Genomic DNA, 20796 nt, shown 5'->3' with positions numbered 1-20796 from the left:
ATGAAAATGCAAAAGAACTGTACTCAGCGATGCAAAGCATGTGAATGTTCCTGGAAGAAAGGAGGGGACTTGCAAAATCAGGTGATTAAAGAGGCTCCAAGGGAGCTGGAGAGAGACTTTGGACAAGGGCCTGGAGGGACGGGACAAGTGGGAATGACTTCAAAGTGACAGAGGGAAGGGTTAGATGGGAAATTCTTCCATTCCTATGAAGAAACTCTTCCTTGCGAGGGTAGCAAGGTCCTGACACAGGCCGCCTACAAAAGCTGTGACTGCCCCATCCCTGGCAGTGTTCAATGCCTGGTTGGATGGACCTTGGAGCAACCAGGTCTACTGGAAGGTGTCCCTGCCCATGGCAGGGGGATTGGAATGAGATGAACTTTAAGGCCCTTCCAAACCCAAACCACCCCATGATGGATGAGTTTCAAATGAGGGATTCTCTGGCCCATACACTTTCTGTGCTCTTCCTCTTGCTATGAGGCACTGGGGCAGAACACCACCCTACACCAGATCCTAGCAGGAGTGGGATGCCACTGTCCAGCTGGGCTGTTCCAGCTTACCTCCATAACTCACCTGTGCTCAACAGCCTCAACAAGCTGAGTTTTAATTTGCTGATCAAGTTTTGATTGGATTAGAGGCAGAGCCTATTCATCAGCATGAATATAAATCTAAATTGACCCTGGTGATGACTCAGAGGGCAATGCTGAGCTAGAGCTGGCTGGGCAGATCAATCGATTGGGGAAAATGCTTTCTGCTTGTAATGGCTGGACTAACATATTGTTCAATAAATAAATACATATATACAATACAGGGGGTGGGGAAATCAATGGTGAGATGGTGGGAGGTGCCTGGGGCTGCGTCAAGAGAGATGTTATGCCTGGACCATTGCCGGCAGCTGGGGTTGGTGAACCAAGAAGCCTGGTGATCCCCATGACCACGTGTTATCAGCACAATGCAAATGCCTGACCGGGTTTTGATATGCGGCTGCCCTGAGCTCTGGCAGGAGCCACATGTCCTGCCTGGACACAAAGAAGATCCTTGTGTGGTTATAGCTTAACTGTGTAAAACTCAGCACAGCAGGAGGGCTGGGAGGAACTGTTGCTCAGATTAAGCTAAATGTGGATGTGTGCCTTCCCAGGACCATGTTTACATCTACCTATGGCACAGAAAGCCAGGCAGCCACAGCAATCTCTTGCATTGTGATGTGCTATTATTAACCCAGATGAAAATTACAGACTCCTCCAAAAGGGATAAAAAGGGACTATGGAATCCAAAGAAAGGGGAAAAAATAAATCTTGAAGGGTGGTAATTGTTATATTCTTCAGTTTGCTTTAAGAGTGGGTTAATCATCTTTCAGAAGCATGGTGAAGGCACACAAGGGAGTTGAGGACTGTTAGAAGCCCTGCTCCCTGCCTGGAGCAGTAAGAAAATGTGTAGAGAAGCCATTTCCATGGCTTGGAGAGGTGCAGGAACCTGCTAACTGACAGCATCACATTGTGCCTGAATTGCAAGACATCAGATGGTGTTCATGCCTGAAAACAGGGACACTCATGCCCCGGCGTCTGAAATGGGGGTGCTGCCAAGACAGAGGTGTGAGTAACAGCTGCAGGAACAGCCAAGTGGTCACTGTTCATCAAAAACACCTAAAAAGGGAGTGGTTGAAAGTCAATGTCCCAGTTTGTAGGATCAGGCCCTCCAAACGTTCTGTCATCACAGCTGAAACCCATACCCAACTCCTCAGCTCTCTGACAGGTGACACATTGGGTCCTATTTTCTTCCAAAGGTACTCGGGTATTTCTCCAGCTTCACTGCAGAGAGGTCTGGATGACTTGCCTAAAGTGAAAGGAGTGAAAAAAACCCCATGGAACAGATGTATGTACCTAATATAGATAACAAGACTGCACCATCATGTCACTGCCTGTAGACATGGAACAGCTCCAGATCAGTCACCCTTCACCAATCTCATAACAAGCCCACTAGAATATCACAATGCATGAGGAATTGTCATTACCAATATAAAACAGCCACATAGCATTTCAATGCACATGTGGATGGGACACAGCTCCCAGCAATGTACACAGAGGCAAGGAACAAATTACTTCCTGACTCCTCTCCCTAAGGAGGGTTGGAGGATCATGAGGGATGGGACGAGGCACGCTGGGCCATGGCCTGCTGGTTCTGGTTCCATGGGAGAACCTTTGACCCACAGTTCCTTTGATCTGCACAGAAAGTCAGAGAAGAAAAAGGAGAGCCAAGGCTCAGGGAGGAGTCACCAGACATTGGTCATTCCCAGAAGAAAGGTGTTGAGAAGCAAAGGTGAAGAAATGCAAAGACCTGAATAGGAAGGCAGAAGAAGAAAGGGAGTGCAGGAAGTAAAAGTTGCAAAAAGAAAATTAAGATGAGTAGATGATGTGGGGACGAGTCAAGAGGAATTTGGAGGCTAAAGCCCTCAATGAAACAGGAAGACAAAGCTCAACATGTCCTGACATGCCCTGTCAGAAACCCATGCCCTGGGCACATCCCACAGCATGGAGAGCAGAGGAGGGGGCAATTCTGACCCTTTGCTTCTCTCAGGTGAGACCCCACATGCAGTTGTGCCTCCATCTCTGGGCCACCCAAAATCAGAAGGATGTGAAGCTGCTGGAGTGAGTCCAGAGGGGGACAAAATGATGCTATAAGGGCTGGAGCACTTCTGTCCAATTAAAACATGGGCATTGCTGCTGCTGCTACTGTGAAAGCCTTTATGGAGCCTTGCACAGGCTTGAAGTGCACTTGAATTTATTCTGAGAAAGGAATCCCTGTGAGTGCACTCAGGTGCTCCTCCCCACCACCTGAGCCATGCAGGAAACTTTGGAAGCCCTAAAATCACAGAACCACAGAACCATTTAGGTTGGAAAACCCCTTTGAGATCATTGAGTCCAACTATTCCTCCAGCACTAAAAAGGCCACCACTAAACTTTGTCCCCAAGTACCACTTCCATATGACTTGTAAATCCCTCCAGGGATGGTGACCCCACCACTGCACTGGGCAGTCTCTTCCAGGGCTTGAAAATATTTTCAAGTTTGGAATTTTCCCTAAAGCCAACCTCAAGCTCCCATGGCACAATTTGAGGATGTTTCATTTTTTCTCTGTCCCTTGTTACCTGGAAGAAGAGAGTGATCTCCGTCTGGCTCCACCCACCTGTCAGGGAGTTTTACAGAGTGAGAAGGTTGTTCCTGAGCCTCTCTTTCTCCAGGCTGAGACCCCCAGCTCCCTCAGCCACTCCTCATCAGACTTATGCTTATGCTTCAGCCCCCTCCTTCAGAACTGCTGCCCAGGGATTGTGCCAATATGGTTGAATGGGAGCAGAAGCAGGTTCCAGTGTTTTTTAGAACTACTCAAACTTATCCCACTGGGACTCGGACTTTCCATGCTGCACTGTGCTTTAGTTTCCTGTACCACACAGGTAGTTCTCTGCCTCAGAGAAGGCTGACTTGATATTTCACTGTCACTTTATTTCTGTGGAATTGGTGAAAACCGGAGTAGCTGATAACCAGATATAGAAAAGGTCACTATTCTACAGAATACAGTCATACAGCTAAAGTCCTACCTGCTTTGGGGTTTCATTTATGATAGCTTTATTGCTTATTTTAACAAATACACAAACTCCACAAAGCTCTGAGTATACATTTAATTAAAGCTTAAATACTAAAAATATGACAATGCTATTCCTGCAGCAATAGGAATTACAGCATAAAACCTTCCTTTGCTGCTGTAAACATGGTCACAGCTGATGTGTCTTTAGCCCACGACCCAGTTACAACATGTATCATCATGGAGCCAAAGAATTTGGACGTTGACTCTGTCTCATGTTAAAAAGAAACCCTAAATATCTGTCTCCACTAGATCCACTATTGTATCTCCCCTCCCAGGCGGACATCAGTCTCCTCCTGGAGACCTATCCATGGGAATACTGCAGAATGCTTCTTAATGCCTCCCCACATTTTGGATACAAGACATCTCCAAGAGGAAGAAGATGGTAAATGTTTTGCTGTAAAAAGAAAAGATGGACCCCAAACTTGCCTTCCAGCACACTGGATTTCATCTTGTAGCTGATGGCAAATGACAGAAATCATTAAAGCAGTGCCTCTGGAATGAAATTAAACAGATGGACTGGGGCTGTCTAATTGGAAGAGTAAGGGTTGTGGAAATTGGGAAACATGACAAAACTAAAGGACAGGTCACAGAAATCTCCAGCACACAATGGAGACTGAAAACATCGTTCTTCTCTGAAAAACACCTTTGGAAAGGCATTGTGGATGAAGGTTTCTTTTTTATTAGATGAAAACACTCATCTCAGTTCCCAGCATCCCAGCCCTTCAAAACCATGCTGAGGAACCTGTGGAGGTATCAGCAGCCATAAAAAAGGAAGTGGTGAGAGAGTCAGTAAGTTAATCATCGGAATGACATTGATCTTTTTGCAGGCAAATAGTACCTGTAGGTCCTGTTCAGCTGGCTGCACCTCAGCCATTTCTGAGCCAGGGACAGCCCAGTCCACCTCTCCAGAAGCTGCTAGCCTGAGAGGCTAAGGACCAAAAGTCATAACAACTTCAAATCCATCACATCAGGTGGATTGCACAGGCAATTGGACAAGGGAGGATGGCTTCACACTGCCAGAGGACAGGGTTAGATTGAATATAGGGAAGCAATTCTACCTTGAGAGAATGGTGAGGCTCAGGCACAGGTTGCCCAGAGAAGCTGTGGCAGCCCCATCCCTGAAAGCGTTCAAGACCAGGCTGGACTGGGCTTGGAGCAGCCTGGTTTAGTGGAAGGTGCTCCTGTTCACAGCAGAAGGGTGGAAGTGGATGATCTTCAAGGTCCCTTCCAACGCGTGATTGTAATTCTAAGATCAGTTGCTGTGGCTGGAGAATGCAGATTTGGAGCATAACCTTTTACAGAGGGACCATACTCTATAAACAAAACCATCCTGCATCCTTGTGCCTCTGACTCCTCCCTTCCCCATTACACCCTGGCCACAACATCTATTTTCAGTTACACAGTTCACCCTGGGGACTAGGTCCATTAGCAAACCATTTGTAAGGAATTTCAAACTCTCTGCGGGTCATGTTCTAGCTCAATGCATTTCCCACTCTGCACTGTGGACATTACAAGTCTAGAAACAGGGCCAAAGGCCAAAACCTTGTCTGGCACAATGCCGGAGCTGTTACAATATGGAATAAGTCTGGCTTGCATTTATGTTTGCCTCCAGAAAGGACAGAATCAGAATCACAAAGGTGACCTTTAAGATCACTAAGTCCAACAGTATCTTAATTATTCTTCTGCTATCTGGAGAAAAATTATACTGAGCTTCAGGTGTTCAAGGTCTTCTTAATTTTCACTTTAAGTCAGTATTCATCTAAAATGTGGGAAAAATAAACAGAATTTGCCCAACACAGCCAAACCCTTTTTCTTTTGGCCAGGTACACAACAAAGACAGACGTGGTGATGACTCTGCCCTCTCAGAAGGGACCAACCTGGAGTCCACACATTTTTTACTGTCAAGATGTTTTCATTAGCATTTCCACTTGATTTTAGGCCTGATTTTAGGTAATTATTGTCCCATGAACAGCCTTTCTCCCTGTCTCCCCTTAGCCTTTGCAACTCGGGAAGTCCCGTTCTGCTTCACCAGTCACTCGGAATGGTCAACAGTCGTCACACTCTGCTGCTGACCATTGTCCACTGGGAAAGGTGGGAGGCTCCCAAGCCCATCCCTTCATGGACAGGCAAATAACAGAGCCTGTTGCTGTTCGGACATCAAAGTTAAACAAACATTTGCAAGCCCCCACCTCTGGGCCTGTTTTAAGGAGCTCCCTGAGGAGGTCACAACTTTCAGCTTGTCATAGCACACATCAAAGTTTGCACCACACACGAACTCAGCACATGGATTGGGATAGTGTCACCCGAGAGCGGATATTCAGCCTTTGTGCACTGCTTTAATCCTGTGTTTTCCCAAGTAATTAAGCTTTTTTGCTTATGAACTTGTGACTAAGTAAAGCATCCCTGAGAGGTTGTAACATCAAAGCTCATTCTCCCGTCTGTCCCACATTTTCCAAAATTGGATTTTTTTTCTCCTTTTTTTCCTTAAATAAAAAAACCTAATTGAATTTAGTTGTAGACTGAATATATTTAGGAGTGTCTTTAAAAGGTTACAAGAAGCCAGAGTGATCATCATGGGAACTGTGGGGCAAGGGGACAGCATTCAGCCCCAGTGACAGCCTCACCATTGAGAAGGGGTGGGACAGCTCTTACAGGAGCGATTTTGGCTGGTGGGGTACCCACCACAATGACATGCCACAGGTATGGGCTCATCCACGGCCAAAACCTGAGAGCTGCTGTGGAATGGCACCATCAGTTCAGCTGTCACATCCGTGGGATTGAGGAGCAGCCTGCCCCGATCTGTCACACCACATACTGAGCATAAAGAGAGTGACAAGCTCCCTTAGGTTAAGCTTCACAGCACATCCCAAACTTTATGGGAATCCTCTACAGAGCTTAGTATGACTTTAGGAAAAGGCTGAAGTGAGTCACCACGATCTGAAATGCACATACCTGGAGTTCCTGCTGATGGCTGCCACCATGAGAGCTGTCCAGCCAAGCTTGTGCCTTGTGTTCACATCTGTGCCTTCTTCCAACAACCTGGAAAGAGGAGAGATATGGTCAGGAAACAGATATAATGAGAGAACCTCAAGCATCCCGGAGCTAATGAGGGGAAGTGGAATGTTTTACTGTGCAGGCACCTGCTCCAGCACAGCCCAGAAGACCCAACATGAAGTTGATTCAATTCAGTTCTCAAAGGTGACCCAACCTAAACAAACATACCAGGTGATGGCAATCCCACTCCTTTCAAAGGGTGCAATGCCAACATCTTGCTTTCTGTATTGTTTGTTTGTTTATTTATTTATTCTGTTCAGTCTAATTTCTGAAGGACCAATCAGCAGCAAAACTGATAAAACCCGAATTCCAATGACATTTGAATCCTTTGGCTGCAAAGCACCCATTAGGCTTCAGAAGCAGCTCAGTGAACCTTTGGAGGTTCACTGCCACCTGCAGATACTTCGCAGTTTCTTCATACATCAAAAGAACAAATAAGACAACCCCCAAAAATACTAGGAACTAAACTATCCTAATGTCTCCAAAATTTTATCAGCTTTTGCAAGATAATGGCAAGGGACAGGTTTTTGCAGCAGATACTTTATCTCAACCTAAAACATGTGCCGAGCCCAGACAGTATGAAATGATAGTTCTCTCTGCACACCACGAGGAAGAAAGGAAGTTCAGAACTGAGACACAAATTTTACAGTGCTCACTTAAATGAGACAACTCTAAACCCTGCATGTTCAAGTCATAGAATCACAGAATGATTCACAGAAGGGTTTGTGCTAGAAGGGACCTTGAAGACCATCTTGTTCCATCACTTCTGCCTGATAAGGTGTCTGTCTGCCATAGGCATGGCCACCTTCCACTAGACCAGGTTGCTCCAAGACCTGTCCAACCTGGCCTTGGACACTTCCAGGGAGGGGGCTGCCACAGCTCCTCTGGGCAACCTGTGCCAGGGCCTCACCATCCTCTCAAGGAAGAACTTCTTCACCATATCTAATCTAGATCTCCCCTCTGTGAGTTTGAAGCAATTTTCCCACGTCCTGCCACTTTCTGCCTATGTAAAAAGTCCCTCTACACAACCAAATCCATGATTACGAACCCATTTTTCTTGCAGGAGCAAGGTGCTGCCAGTACCAGGACAGGGAAGCCATGGGTCAGGCTTTAGAAAGCAGAAGGGACCACGCAGGAGTCAGCAGTTCTCTGCCCCTTGGTTAATCCTTTTCACAAATTAAGGCTTTTCCATCTTCCTTTCTGGGTGAAGCTGTCCTTGCACAGTGCATCCTCCACACAGTTATAACAGGGAAGAATTGTCATTAAACTCCGTGCTGGGAGAGACACAAGTGAACACAGCAGCCATGTTCCACTTGTGCAAGCACCACTTGAAGTTTTAAAATTCTGCCCAGAATCCCAGGCAAGAAAAGGGTCAGGTGTGACTGTTTGCATGCACTGAACAAGTCAGATCACTTCTTTAAGGACCTAGAGAGGTACACATCCGAACTCAGTCTTTCCAAATTCCTTGCTCTTGGTCTGCTCTGGTGGCAACGCTCTCACTGGTTAAGAGTGCTGGGACAGAATGAGTGAAAAGGAGGTAAATGAACCATATTCCTCTTTCTATACTTGAAAAAAAAAAAAAAAGGAAAGCGAGAATGCTAGTCCAGGGAACACTCACAGATATACCCAGGGTGTCTTGCCAACATTCCTCCACCTCATTGGAAACTTTCACAGTAGTTTCACTAGAAACTTATCCCAAGGAACAAATACACTCATATACTGGGACACCTGGTGTGTTCAACCTAAATAAGAGAAGGCTCCAGGAAGAACTTAGAGCCCCTGCCAGTGCCTAAAGGGGCTCCAAAAGACCTGGAGAGGACTTTGGTCAAGGGCCTGAAGTGACAGGACAAGAGGGAATGGCTTCCCATTGACAGAGGGCAGGGTTAGATGGGATATCAGGAAGAAATTCCTGGATGTGAGGGTGGTGAGGCCCTGGCACAGGTTGCCCAAAGAAGCTGTGGCTGTCTTATCCCTGGGAGTGTCCAATACCAGGTTGGACAAGGCTTCTGGCATCCTGGTCTAGTGGAAGATGTCCCTGTCCATGACAGAAGAGTTGGAATTAGATAGTCTTGAAGCTTCCTCCCAACCAAACCCTTCAGCAGTATGATATATGGTATGATAATACTAAAGTTATTTCCAAACAGCAATGCTGGGACTTTGGCTGATATCTTGAACACAGCTGAACACAGTTCACCCCACTGACTGGACAAACCAGCCAGATAAACATCACCTGAATAAAAAGCCTGTATTCCTCTCCAGTTGAACTTATTTGACAGAGACTGGGGCTTGAGAGCGAACAGGCTTCAGCCAAGCTCTACACAGAAGCATGTTGGTGAACTCTTCTGACTCGAGTTGTGTTATGATACACAGGTAATGGGTCTGGGTGGACAATTTGACCACCTTTTTTTTTGACAGAAGGAGTGGCCAGCACTAGTGCTGTGGTTCTGGATGCTGTGAACTGTTCATTACACACTTGGACAGAAACCTAATAGCTGAAATACTAGAATCATAACTGGTAGTCTTAATTTGTAGCTTCCAACTGTGATTCAGGAGGCTGTGACCACTGTAAATGATCATAGCACCAACAGAAGCTTTATGCTCTCTTTACCAGGGTTACAATTTGAAGTTCAATGGTAAAGAAATATCTGGCAGGTCAACAACAGGACCCTGGTCCAAAGAAGTCTGATACTTGAAGAACAAATTTTCACACAGAATCCACTCCAGATACAATTTTTATTTCCTTTTTCTATGTGGTTTAATACTTGAAGAACCACCCAACAGGGTGATGGAGAGCAGGGATGGTTCACCTACAGCCTTATGGGGGTTTGGATCTACACAACCCTGCATATGGCTAACACTGGTCAAGCTGCAGCTCCTGCATTATGCAGTGGCCCAGTAAACTCATCTGGGGAGTTGCACAAGAGCAGCCTTGGCCCTCCACAGGGTATGGTATAGAATTATGGAATCATTTGGGTTGGAAAAGCCCCCTGAGACCATTGAGTCCAACCATTCCCTAATACTGCCAAGCTCACCACTAACCCACGTCCCCAAGTGCTGTATCCACACATCTATTAAATCCCTCCAGGGATGGGGATTCCACCACTGTCCCGGGCAGCCTGTGCCAGGGCTGGACAACACTTTCTATGAAGAATTTGTGAAATATCCTTATGCTTTCTCTTTCTGCCAGCACCACATCCCTGCAAGTGAATGTCAAGAGTGTGCTGCCAGTTCTGCTGCCTGAAGAGCACTCTCAGACAACAGAATAGTGAAAGGAGAAATATCCCCGTGCAGCCGCAAAGCTTTCCGTCCTGGTGAGGCCAGATGTGCCCAGACACACAGGGGATAGCAGATTGCTATCTGCACAGATCAGCTCCCTTTGCAGCTCTGCTTACAGAGGTGTTTGCACTCACAAGAGAGATAAGGTAGCCTGACTCAGACCCATGGCCACTGCTGGTCACACCATCACCTGCTCCAGCTGGAAGAACACTGCCTGCAGCAGAAATCCACACCACAGCTCCATCTGTGCCACGTCCTCTGAGCAGGCACAGGGAGTTGCTCCCTCAGCTGGAAAACTGCTCGCTCGCTGGCACTGCAGGAACAAACTCCACACCCAGCTCCCCCAGATCCTAAGGAGCCATTCCCACCAGCACCAGAGCTCAGGATGCTGGTCAGAATGCTGCAATGGCAGAGATCTTACTGTCTCCCCCTGACTGCTTCCAAAAACCCTTTCCCAGACACTAGGATGCCCAATCCCCTTCCACTTGTCTCTCAGAGTGGTGTGGACCAACATGTCCAAGTTATTTCTGAATTTCATTGTATTTACTTGGCCATTTGAAAGTCATGTGAAAGCAGTAACATTCATATCACACTCTTTCTACAGTGTGCCACTGTGACAGCCTAATAGCCACAGAAAATCCAGGAAATAAAGACATCTTGATGACAAGGAAGAGGGAGCCTGAAAAAAGAACCCAGAAGGGGCACGGTAACCCCAACACCAAAACTACAGGTAAGAAGGCATCAGCTATGCCAGGATGGAGGCACACAAACCCCTTCAGGCTGGGAACTTTTGCCTGGCAATAAAAGCCTTAAAGCCCAACACCAACCACTGATTAACATCCTCAGCAGAGTTTGATGTAATTTTGCAAAGCATCAGGCCCATTTGCACTTGACCATGGTATTTATATTACTTTACATTAAAGGGGCAGAGAGACCGTCCTGGTCATCTTCTGCCAGACACTGCGTTTCTCTGCTGCAAAGAGTCAGTCTTAATTTCACCTGTTATGAGTTTTAACATTTCATGGGAGGGTTTGGACTGGAAATGACCTTGAAGATCATCCAGTTCCAAACCCACTGTCACAGCCAGGGACACCTTCCCCTAGACCAGTTTGCTCCAAGCTCCATCCAACCTGTTCTTGAACACTTCCAGGGATGGGGTAGACAAGTGAATGGGTATTTCTTCCCAATATACAATCTAACCCTGCATTATGTCAGTGTGAAGTCAACCCCCTTCTGTTACATTTGTTTTCTCATAAATCGGACCCGCAGTGTAACTTTTTAGTATCTCCCTTTGAGACAAAGGACAGGACATCAGCCCTTATTTAAAATAAAAAGATGATGTTTTAAACTAAAAGATGAGAGATTTACATTAGATATTGGGAAGAAGTTCTTCCCTCTGAAGTTGGTGAGGCCCTGGCACAGGTTGCCCAGAAAAGCTGTGGCTGCCCCATCCCTGGAGGCAGGTTGGATGGGGCTTTGAGCAACCTGGTCTAGTGGGAGGTGTCCTTGTCCATGGCAAAGGGGTTGGGACTAGATGATCTTTAAGGTCCCTTCCAACCAAAGTCATTTGATCATCCTGTGATTTTAGAATTCCCAAGGCACTTTGGAGCCACTGAAAAATACCTGTGAGTACTGAAAGGCTTTTTTCTCTACAGACACACTGGAAGGACATACTGAATAATGACTTATCTTCATTCTTTAAAAAATAATAATGAAAAAGATCCTAGTCTGGGAGTCAAACCTGTTTAATCATTGTGCATCCAACAGGAAGGATGCTGGAGTCTCTCCTCTGGGATTAGGTTACAGGCTTGGAGCAAAGGTATTAGGATCAGTCAAGTAGTTTTCCATTCAGGAATCTAGATCATCATAAGCATCTGGAATGCCACATCACTGAGTCCAGTGAGGGAATTACTTGTATCGTATCATCTACCATAATATGCATTGACATTTCATTTAGGAGCTGGATTGCTTTTTTTTTTTTTTTTTTTTTTTTTTTTTTTTTTTTTTTTTTTTGTTAAATCATTGCAAGATGCTTAGCAACTTAACAGATTTTCAGACAACTGAACTTTATGTTCAGGGTCTTCAGGCCCACCATTTATTTTTCCTCTGCCTGATTTAATGATATGACAATCAATAAAGCCAAGACCACTGCTCAGATCCCAGACAGCCAAATGTATTTACCAGCAGGAGTATTTTATTTTAATTAAATAAAATCCTCTGATCAATGTTTAGGATGTTTATCCACATTTTAACCAAGTAAGATCCAAGACACTCACCTCCTAAGGAGTTTCTCACATGGATACAGCTCTATTAGCGCCATTTCCAGTGTTTCTCAAATAACAAACTGTCCTTTGACTGCAGTGGTGCCACCAAGATGTCCCTTCCCCTGGCAGGAGTTGGACTGGATGACCTTTAAATGTCTCTTCCAACATAAACTCTTCTGGGATTCTGTGATTCAAGACCCAGTCAGGAGAAGAACCATGAGCCAGAGCTGGTGCTGTTTCTGATTGGGGAAGTACTCATATTTAAGGGACTTTTTGTTTTTTTTTGTTTTTTTTTTTGGTAATGGTTTTAGGGCACAAAGCTGACAGATGGCAGGGTTAGATTGAATATTAGGGATAATTTTTTCCCTATGAGGGTGGTAAGGCCATGGCACAGGCTGCCCAAGGAAGCTGTGTCTGCCTCATCCCTGTAAGTGTTGGAGGACAAGCTGGATGGGGCTTGAAGCAACCTGGTCTAGTGGAAGGTGTCGCTGTCCATGGCAGAGGGTTGGAACTGGGTGAGTTTTAAGGTCATTTCCAACCCAAACCACTCTGTGATTCCCTGATTCTATGAATATCATTGTCCGCTCCGGAATTTGCTGAAGGAATCTGGGCAGAGCAGCACCTACTGCTTTGTGCATATGCCCTATTTTACCTCAAGACAGCAGCTCCCAAGGCGTTAGCACTTTGATCCCCGCAGAAGAGATAAAGAGCCCACATTGGCAGCAATGAGCCTTCTCCCCTCCACTGCCCCCGGACAGATGTGCCTTCTATTCACCCCGTCACTGGGGTTCTGGGTGACTGACTCGGTGACACTGCTGAGCCCAGAGGGCATGTTTGAGTTTGTGCTCAGTGCCGGGAGCATGCCCAGCACTCCATCCTGACAGGTGGAGGAAGAGGAAGCTGGAAACTTGAACTTTTGCAAAAACAATAGCTTCTGTTTCTGTCAGCCTCTTAGACATTTCCCCCGGCCCTGTCCCAATATGTTACTGTTTAACTGCAGAGTGTGGGACACCCTCAAATGTGCTCACCCTCTTGGGAACTGCCCTCTGCTTTGCAGAAGTAGAGGGGAAGGAAAACATCCTAATTGAACAATCCCTGAAAGATTTTCAGGGATGGAACATGAAAGCACAATCCCTGCTAGATTCTCCTGCCAGGGAAATTATCTGCTTGGACAGGAGGACACAGCGAGCTGCTTGAAACCCCTTGATGCGGCTGCTGTATTCTTGGAGAGAACTCATTGCTGTCTCTCACCCCTCACCATCTTTGCAGGAACGGTAACACACCATGGTGCTCCATGAAAACATATAGGCCAGCACATTGTGGGGAAAGTGAAGGGAAGGGAAAGGGAACAGCATTTCTCAGCAGCTCTCAAGGCAGGAAAGCTGCTCCCAGCCCATGGAGGATCCTGGAGGAATCCTGGTAACCCTAGCCCTGATAGCACAAACAGGCCATGCAGAGAGGCCAGTGGCCAAGGAGAAACTCCTGGAAATAAATTTTCAAAATCAAAGGGAAGCTCTTATAAATACAAGTTTCAGGAGGTAAAGCAAACTCTGAGAGCAGGTCTGGGGGCACAGAGGGTGGGCAAAACCACCATGGGTGAAGCACACAGAGTGGGAAAAGTCAAAGAGCTACAACCCAAGCATGAAAAGGCTAATACAGACATGTGAGTAGCTGTAGCTGCCCCATGCTTGTAAGTGTTCAAAACCAGGTTGGACAGGGCTTGGAGCCACTTGGATTAGTGGAGGATGTCCCTGCCCATGTCAGGGGGCTGGAACTGGATGAGCTTCAAAGTCCCCTCCAACCCAAATCCTTCTGTGATTTGACAGTTGGCATCACCAGGTTTGGAAGAGAATGTGAAACCTTACATGAAGTAGCCCCAATTTTGCCACCCCAATGCAACAGCTGAGCTGTGTGCCAGAAAAATGCCCTACCAGCCTGCCAGCCTGCTCTGGCAGAGGCCAGCAGTGTAAATGGGAAATGAGTCATCATTGTTTGCAGAAGAATTTGAGCATAATGCACTTCTGACAATCCATTTCTACTGGAGGTGGCAAGTGTTCTACTGGAGGTGGCTCGACTTACTCTGCGCAGGTCTGAACTCAAGTGTCAGACTCCCTCACATCCACCAACATTTACAGTTTATGTGCTGTGTAAGCAAGCACTCAACATGTTTTTAACTTGCTACCTGACATCTTCCAAGGTGTCCCTTAACTCCTGAGCGGTGAGGAAAGTGGAATAATTGCTCCCCTGGTTGTACAGGCCACATCCATGTTGTTGGACTGCTTCTCCTCCAAACCCAGAACTGCTCAGGAGGCTCTCCTGCACTCAGCTCTGCTGACAAACATCTCCACTAACTAGAATTAACCCAGGCATATTCCAGATGTACAGAAGCTCCCACGCATCCAGGTGTGTTGGTGTCTGCTTCCAGAGAGAGGGATCTCAGATTTATGGGCTTTAAAGCTATTTCGGAAAGAAGCACGAGATCTCCTGTCTCCCATGGTTGGCTTGGTGCCGACTGCAGAGACACTGCTCTGTGACTCAGTGTGCAAACTCAAACAATCCTGGGAAGCCAAAATACACCAAGAAGCAGATCAAAAAGGGCAGTTTTCCAGCCATCTAGAACAGGAAAGCACAGCACACATAAGTCTCTCCCAATACTTCATTGCCAACATGAAGAAATCTGGGCTATTGTATCTGCTCTGAATTCCTGCAGCCACAGGCCAATTCAAACTCAATAACCAGTAACAAAACTTTCACTGAAACACAGTCCTGGAAAATTTGGTCATTTAGGAGAAAATATTAAAGGGGACATTTACATGATGAATGTCTTTTTATCCTAAAAACCCTAGGTGTTTGTAACTCAGATACACACAGACAAATGCAGGCTCAACATCATATAAACATGGAGCAATGGAAATAAATATAATTATAAATCATCTCCCAATCCTGTCTCCAACCTGCTCTCACTATCACTGCTGAAGATGTGTCACAGCTGTTCAGGACACAGATAAGGTACCTGATGGCTAGCGGCCAGGAGCCAATGACATGACTCTTCTGCCCACCCTACAAAGCATTCAGACATTCCTTGAGCCTTAGTCAGGACACTCACAACTATTCTGTGAGAGAAGATGCTTCAACAGGTACAACATGGGATACCGGCTCCCATAAAGACCCATCTCCTCCACACAGTGCCTTTCAGTGATCTGATGTTCCAGGTAAGCAAAGCCTGACACACTGCAGAGGGATTTTTAACCCAGTCTCTGAATTCTTGTAACAAACACTTGAGCCAGGAAGCAAACAAAAGACTGGGGGACTGTACCCCCAGTCCACCCCCCAAACTGGAGAGAATTGAAAGAGTTACACCTAGGAGAGACCTTAAAGCTCATCTTGTTTCTACTCCCTCTGATGGGCAGGAACACCTTCCACTAGACCAGTCGCTCCAAGCCCTGTCCAACCTGGCCTTGAACACTTCCAGGGGCAGGGATGGGGGAAATTTTGCTCAATGAGCTGTGCTGCTTACAAACAAGGGAGAAGAGACAAGTACAGTCTGGAGGAGGCAGAACTGTGATGAGTCAGAGCCAAGATGAGTGGTGCTGCTTGAAAATGGAGATCACTGTTTGGGACAATCAAGATTGACTTAGCTGTTTCTGCATCTCCTCCACTTAAAAATCAGCTTGGAGAGAGCAGACTCAGCTGAAGCAACTGACATGGAGCCTTCTGCCCCACTGCCACGTCCGTCTGGATCCCGGTGAGAGCAGGAGAGCACCTGGTCAGCTCCAGATCTCATTACCACACAGATATGAGTGGCTGCTTGCTGTTAGGAATGAGACTGTTAACAGCCATCTGACACATGCTGTGTGTCTCCATGAGTCACAGCTGCACAGGGCTGAGGAAAACACTGCTCCATCATGGTTATCTGGTGAGAAAACTGCTGAAAGCCTGTGCTTTTGGGGTGGCTTACTAAGAAACAAAGTTGGAACACAAAGAATCTATATTAATACTGAATATCAACACAAGTGGGAATGAGATGGGCATTTTTTTATGCCTTTGCTTCTTGCTTTCCCTCCAAATGCACAGAACAACTGAGGCTGAGGGAAATTAAAGTATCTACACCAATTAGGTATTATATTTTGTACTGACTAACAGCATGAAGGGCTTGGAGGGAAGAACTAGTTTGCCACATGCTCCAAAGAGGATGCTCTCAGAAGTTAGCATGTTCTTTCAGCTCAGTGAAGAATTCAGCCTGGTTCCCTGCATTCAACAAGTGGTTAGAGATGAGAAAACTTGGCTGGAAGTTCAGAGGAGCCAGAGATGGTAGAGGCAAGCCCACAGCAGAGGGGCTGTATTCAGCCTGTGGATATGCTTTCTTCCCGCAGCAGTACAAACATGTATTCCAGTGAGGTCTGTCTGCTATGCCTGAAAAGCCTGTTCCTTTTCAGAGTTAAAAATCACTGCTTGGAATAATCACAGAATAATGGAATGATTTGGGTTGGGAGAAACCTTAAAGTTCCGCTAGTTCTAACCCCCTCTGCCATGGGAAGGGACACCTTCCACTTGTCCTGGTTGCTCCAAGACCCATCCAACCTGGCCTTGATCACTTCTAGGGACGGGGCAGCCACAGTTTCTCTGGCCAGCCTGTGCCAGGGACTCACAACCCTCATAGGGAAGAATTTCTTCCCAATATCTCATCTAACTCTGCCCTCCATCAGTATGAAGCCACCCCCCCTTGCCCTGTCACTCCATGCTCTTGGAGTCCCTCTTCAGCTGTCATGGAGCCCCTTTAGGCACTGGCAGGGGCTTCAAGGTCTCTCAGGAGCCTTCTCTTCTTCAGGTAAACACCCCAGGCTCTCCCAGCCTGTCTCCAGAACAGAGCACCTCCATGGCCTCCTCTGGGCTCACTCCAGCTGCTCCACAGCCTTTTCATGATGAGGGCCCCAGAGCTAGAATCAGTACTGGAGGTGGGATCGCATGATCTTCTTGGTACCTCCCACTCTCTCTCACACAGCCATTTTCCACATTTTAGACTAAGATTGTATTTCCTAGTAACTGTATTCTGATGTTTTCATGTGCAGAGGGCCAAGACCAGCTGTCAGCTGAAGGCACTTGGAAAAGGTCAGCACCCCACTTCAAACAAGCTTGACGCTGCATAAGAAATACCAGCACAGCCTCCCCTCTCCTGACACCCCAGGGGACAGCGCAGGCAGGGGACAGGAGTGTGGCAGGAGGACAGGTAATGTTCCATGGATGGCTGCCCAGCTGGATTGTCACACTCCCGCCCCATCAAAGCTCAATTTGGACTTTACCCCTTGCAGATAGAGAGAGGATTGAAGGCAAGACAGTTTCTGTCTCCTCTGTCAGCTCCGCAGTAGGTCTGGCAATCTTGGGCTATAGAAGCTTATTGTAAAGAGATTCATGGAATCAGAGAGTGGTTGAGGTGGGAAGCAACTTCTGAAGATCACCTTGTCCTACCTTCTCCTTAAGCAGATTCACCCAGAGCAGGCTGCAAAGGATTGTGCCCAAGCAGGGTTTGAATATCCCTAAGGAAGATGATTCCACAGGCTCTCTGGGCAGGCTGTTCCAGTGCTCTGTCACACTTACAGTACAAAGTTCTTTCTCATATTGAGAAAGAACTTCCTGTGCACCAGTTTTTCCTGATGCCTCTTGTCCCATTGCTGGGACCTATTGAGCAGAACCTGGTCAATCCTCTAACAACCTCCCTGCAGGCACTTACAGAAAAGATCCGTTCCCCTCCCAAGTCATCTCTTCTTGAGGCTGAACAGCCCCATCTCCCTCAGCCTTTCCTTGTATGAGGGATGCCCCAGTCTCTTCATCATGTTTGAGGCTGAAACTGCCTGCAGCAGGGCAAGTCAGTAGTTTTCACCATTCATGCTTTTCGCACAAGCAAAAAACATGTGCCAAACAGAGTTAGGCACAAAGCTTCAAACAGCGAGAGGGATGCCAGCCCCACAGGGAACAGGATGGGAAGGAAAGCTCTGGAGAGCCTTTGCAGAGGGATCTGGACAGGCTGGCTCGATGGGTTGAGGCCACTGTATGAGGTTCAATAAGGTCAAGTGCTGGGTCCTTCACCTGGGTCACCACAACCCTGTGCAGATATACAAACTGAGAGCAGAGTGGCTGAAAAGTGCACAGCAGGAAAGGCCCTGGGGGCTCTGATTGACAGCGGCTGAACATAAGCCAGGTGTGCCCAAGTGAGCAAGAATGCAAATGGTACCCTGAGTTGTATCAGCTACAGTGTGGCCAGCAAGCCTAAGGCAGATCCTCGTTCCCTTGTACTGGGCACGGATTAGGTACCTCAAATCCTGTGTGCAGCGCTAGGCTCCTCATGACCAGAAAGACTTTGAGGTGCTGGAGTGGGTCCAGAGAAGGACAGTGAAGCTGCTGAAGGGTCTGGACCAAAGGGGCTGATGAGGAGTGGCTCAGGGAGCTGGGGGGACAGCCTGGAGAAAAGGAGGCTCGGGGGAACCTTTTCACTCTGTACAACTCTCTGAAAGGAAGGTGTAGCCAGGTGGGGGTCAGGCTATTCTCACAGGTAGCAAATGACTGTATGAGACAAAACAGCCTCAAGTTGTGTGGGAGGTTTAGGTTGGATGTTTGGGAAAATTTCTTAATAGAAAAGGTCATCAAGCCCTGACACAGGCTGCTCAGGGCAGTGGTGGAGCCACTGTCCTCGGAGGGATTTAACAGACATATAGATGTGGCACTTGGAGACACAGTTTAGTGGTGAGTTTGGCAGTGCCAGGGGAATGGTTGGACTCAATGATCTCAGAGGGCTTTTCCAACCCAAATAATTCTGTGACAGAGCACGGAAACAAAGGGAGAAGCTGCAGACATGCAGCCCAGCAGGATGGTGTACAGCCACCAGCCCTACCATGACTAGCTGGAGCACAGAGCATCCCTCTTGCTGATCTCTTGCACAGAGCATCCCTCTTGCCTGACCAGGCTCACAAATCACTCAGACATCCCTAAACAGCAGCTTCCTGCAATTACAAGCAGAACACATGTGCCAATTAGCTGCACACCAATATCCTCTTTGGCCCTTGATCTAGGCCAGATCTCAGCCCTGGGGTGCAGCAGAGCCAGGTGCTTCATCCAAGATCCTGGAAACTGGAACATCCTCTGGCTGCAGGCCAAGAGGGCTCTCCCTCTCCTCTTCCTCACCCATCTTTCTCTTCCCTTTGCTTCTACACAGAGATGGCAGCTCCTACCTCCCCAGGTGCCTCTGCTGGGTGGGACATCTCAGCCAGAGATGGAAACACTTTTGTGGTGTACACAGGAGAGCAGCAATGTCTCTTCCCATCCTACACAAGCTGCCAGACTGCCAAAAAGTCTGAATTCTATATTGGCTGAGGGCAGCACCTGGGACCTGGGAGACCCCTGGCATTAAGAGACAGACCAGGTAGGTGTGCCAGGATCTGTTCAAGAAGCAGCTCCAAGGTTCTCACACTTCTCTTCCCACTTTATGGGAGACTTGCTTTCCTCCCACAGTCCCAGAGCTTGTCCCCAGCACTGGCTGGAGCAATTGGTCAATTACATGGCACTGCTGCTCACAAACCATCCTGGGAACCTTTGAGTCCCTCCCTGGAGGTTTGGCTGCAGAAGAACATGCCTCCTGGGGACTAGTCACATGCTGAGCCTGAGAAACTGGCCCCTTGTTACCACCTCAGGGAATGTAATGCTGCCAGATGCACCTTAAAGGTGCCATGGCACCAACCCCAACAAGGCGGGCACAGCCAACTATGACAAAAAGCCTGTTGCCATGGGACAGGAGCTCTGGAGATGTTCCACTTCCTAACAGCTATACCTTTGGTCACCCAACCACTCACTTCCCTGACTTCCTTGGCTGGGTGGAGCTCTGTTCTCTGCTCCTTGTGGGACAAAAGGCCCCTGGAGAACTCCTGGCTCAGGTTGAGGAACCCACAAGGGCTGTTTGTTCAGAGACAGACCCCAAGAGATGAGCCTCTGCAGTGTGTTGCTCACAGGGGTACATTCACATCTGCACGGTATGGCCTCACACTGTCCTCTCTCAGCACAAGGATCTGCGATCCACCTCCTACTCAACAAGTAAGGGTGCTCCCTATCTCTCCCCACCTACTCTGGATCTGAGAGGGTGAGGGGAGCACCACATGGGGGCTGGGAGCAGCCAACCCCTTCCTTCCCCATGTGCTCACAGGGTCTTCCTGCCCTCCCAGCCCTCAGCACACTGCTCTCATGTCTCAGAACCCTGCTCACCTGTTGACTTCTGAAATGTTGTTAATCCTTGCAGCTTCCAGAAGAGCATCTTCTGAAATGCAGAAAGAAGGAAGGAGGGAGTTAGCATGGAGAACACATATGGACATCCTAACCTGGAATGTGCAGGGGCTGCTGCTGCTTAGAGCTCTCACTGCCCACCCCAGTGAGCAAGAGCCTATTCCTGCGAGCAGGTTACCTAAAAACTCCTCGCTGTCTTGGTGATTGACTCCAGTCCCCCATCACACCCCCTGAGAACAGGGTGCTACAGGATGCAGCAGGTATCCCAAGGCAGTGGACACTGTCATCCCAAGGTGTCAACCT

General features: G+C 47.5%; 1 protein-coding gene and 1 long non-coding RNA gene across 2 annotated transcripts in view; one reads left to right on the top strand and one right to left on the bottom strand.

Moving 5' to 3' along the window:
• CLPB (ClpB family mitochondrial disaggregase) overlaps window positions 1-20796 on the bottom strand; it is a 74017-nt gene that overhangs the window by 51920 nt on the left and 1301 nt on the right. The window contains exons 2-3 of the mRNA XM_053971735.1: window positions 20476-20527; window positions 6587-6673 (exon numbers count right to left, since the gene is read on the bottom strand). Of these exons, the coding sequence (XP_053827710.1) occupies window positions 6587-6673; window positions 20476-20527 (139 nt within the window). The remainder of the gene's footprint in view (window positions 1-6586; window positions 6674-20475; window positions 20528-20796) is intronic.
• On the top strand, window positions 20035-20681 carry LOC128804180 (uncharacterized). Its single transcript, XR_008435960.1, has 2 exons — window positions 20035-20307; window positions 20510-20681. It is a non-coding gene; the product is annotated as an uncharacterized LOC128804180 (long non-coding RNA).

Source organism: Vidua macroura, chromosome 2 (assembly GCF_024509145.1).
Source record: "Vidua macroura isolate BioBank_ID:100142 chromosome 2, ASM2450914v1, whole genome shotgun sequence".
Lineage (NCBI taxonomy): Eukaryota > Metazoa > Chordata > Aves > Passeriformes > Viduidae > Vidua > Vidua macroura.
The sequence above is the reverse complement of the archived record's forward strand: the minus strand, read 5'-3'. Positions and strand labels throughout refer to the sequence as shown.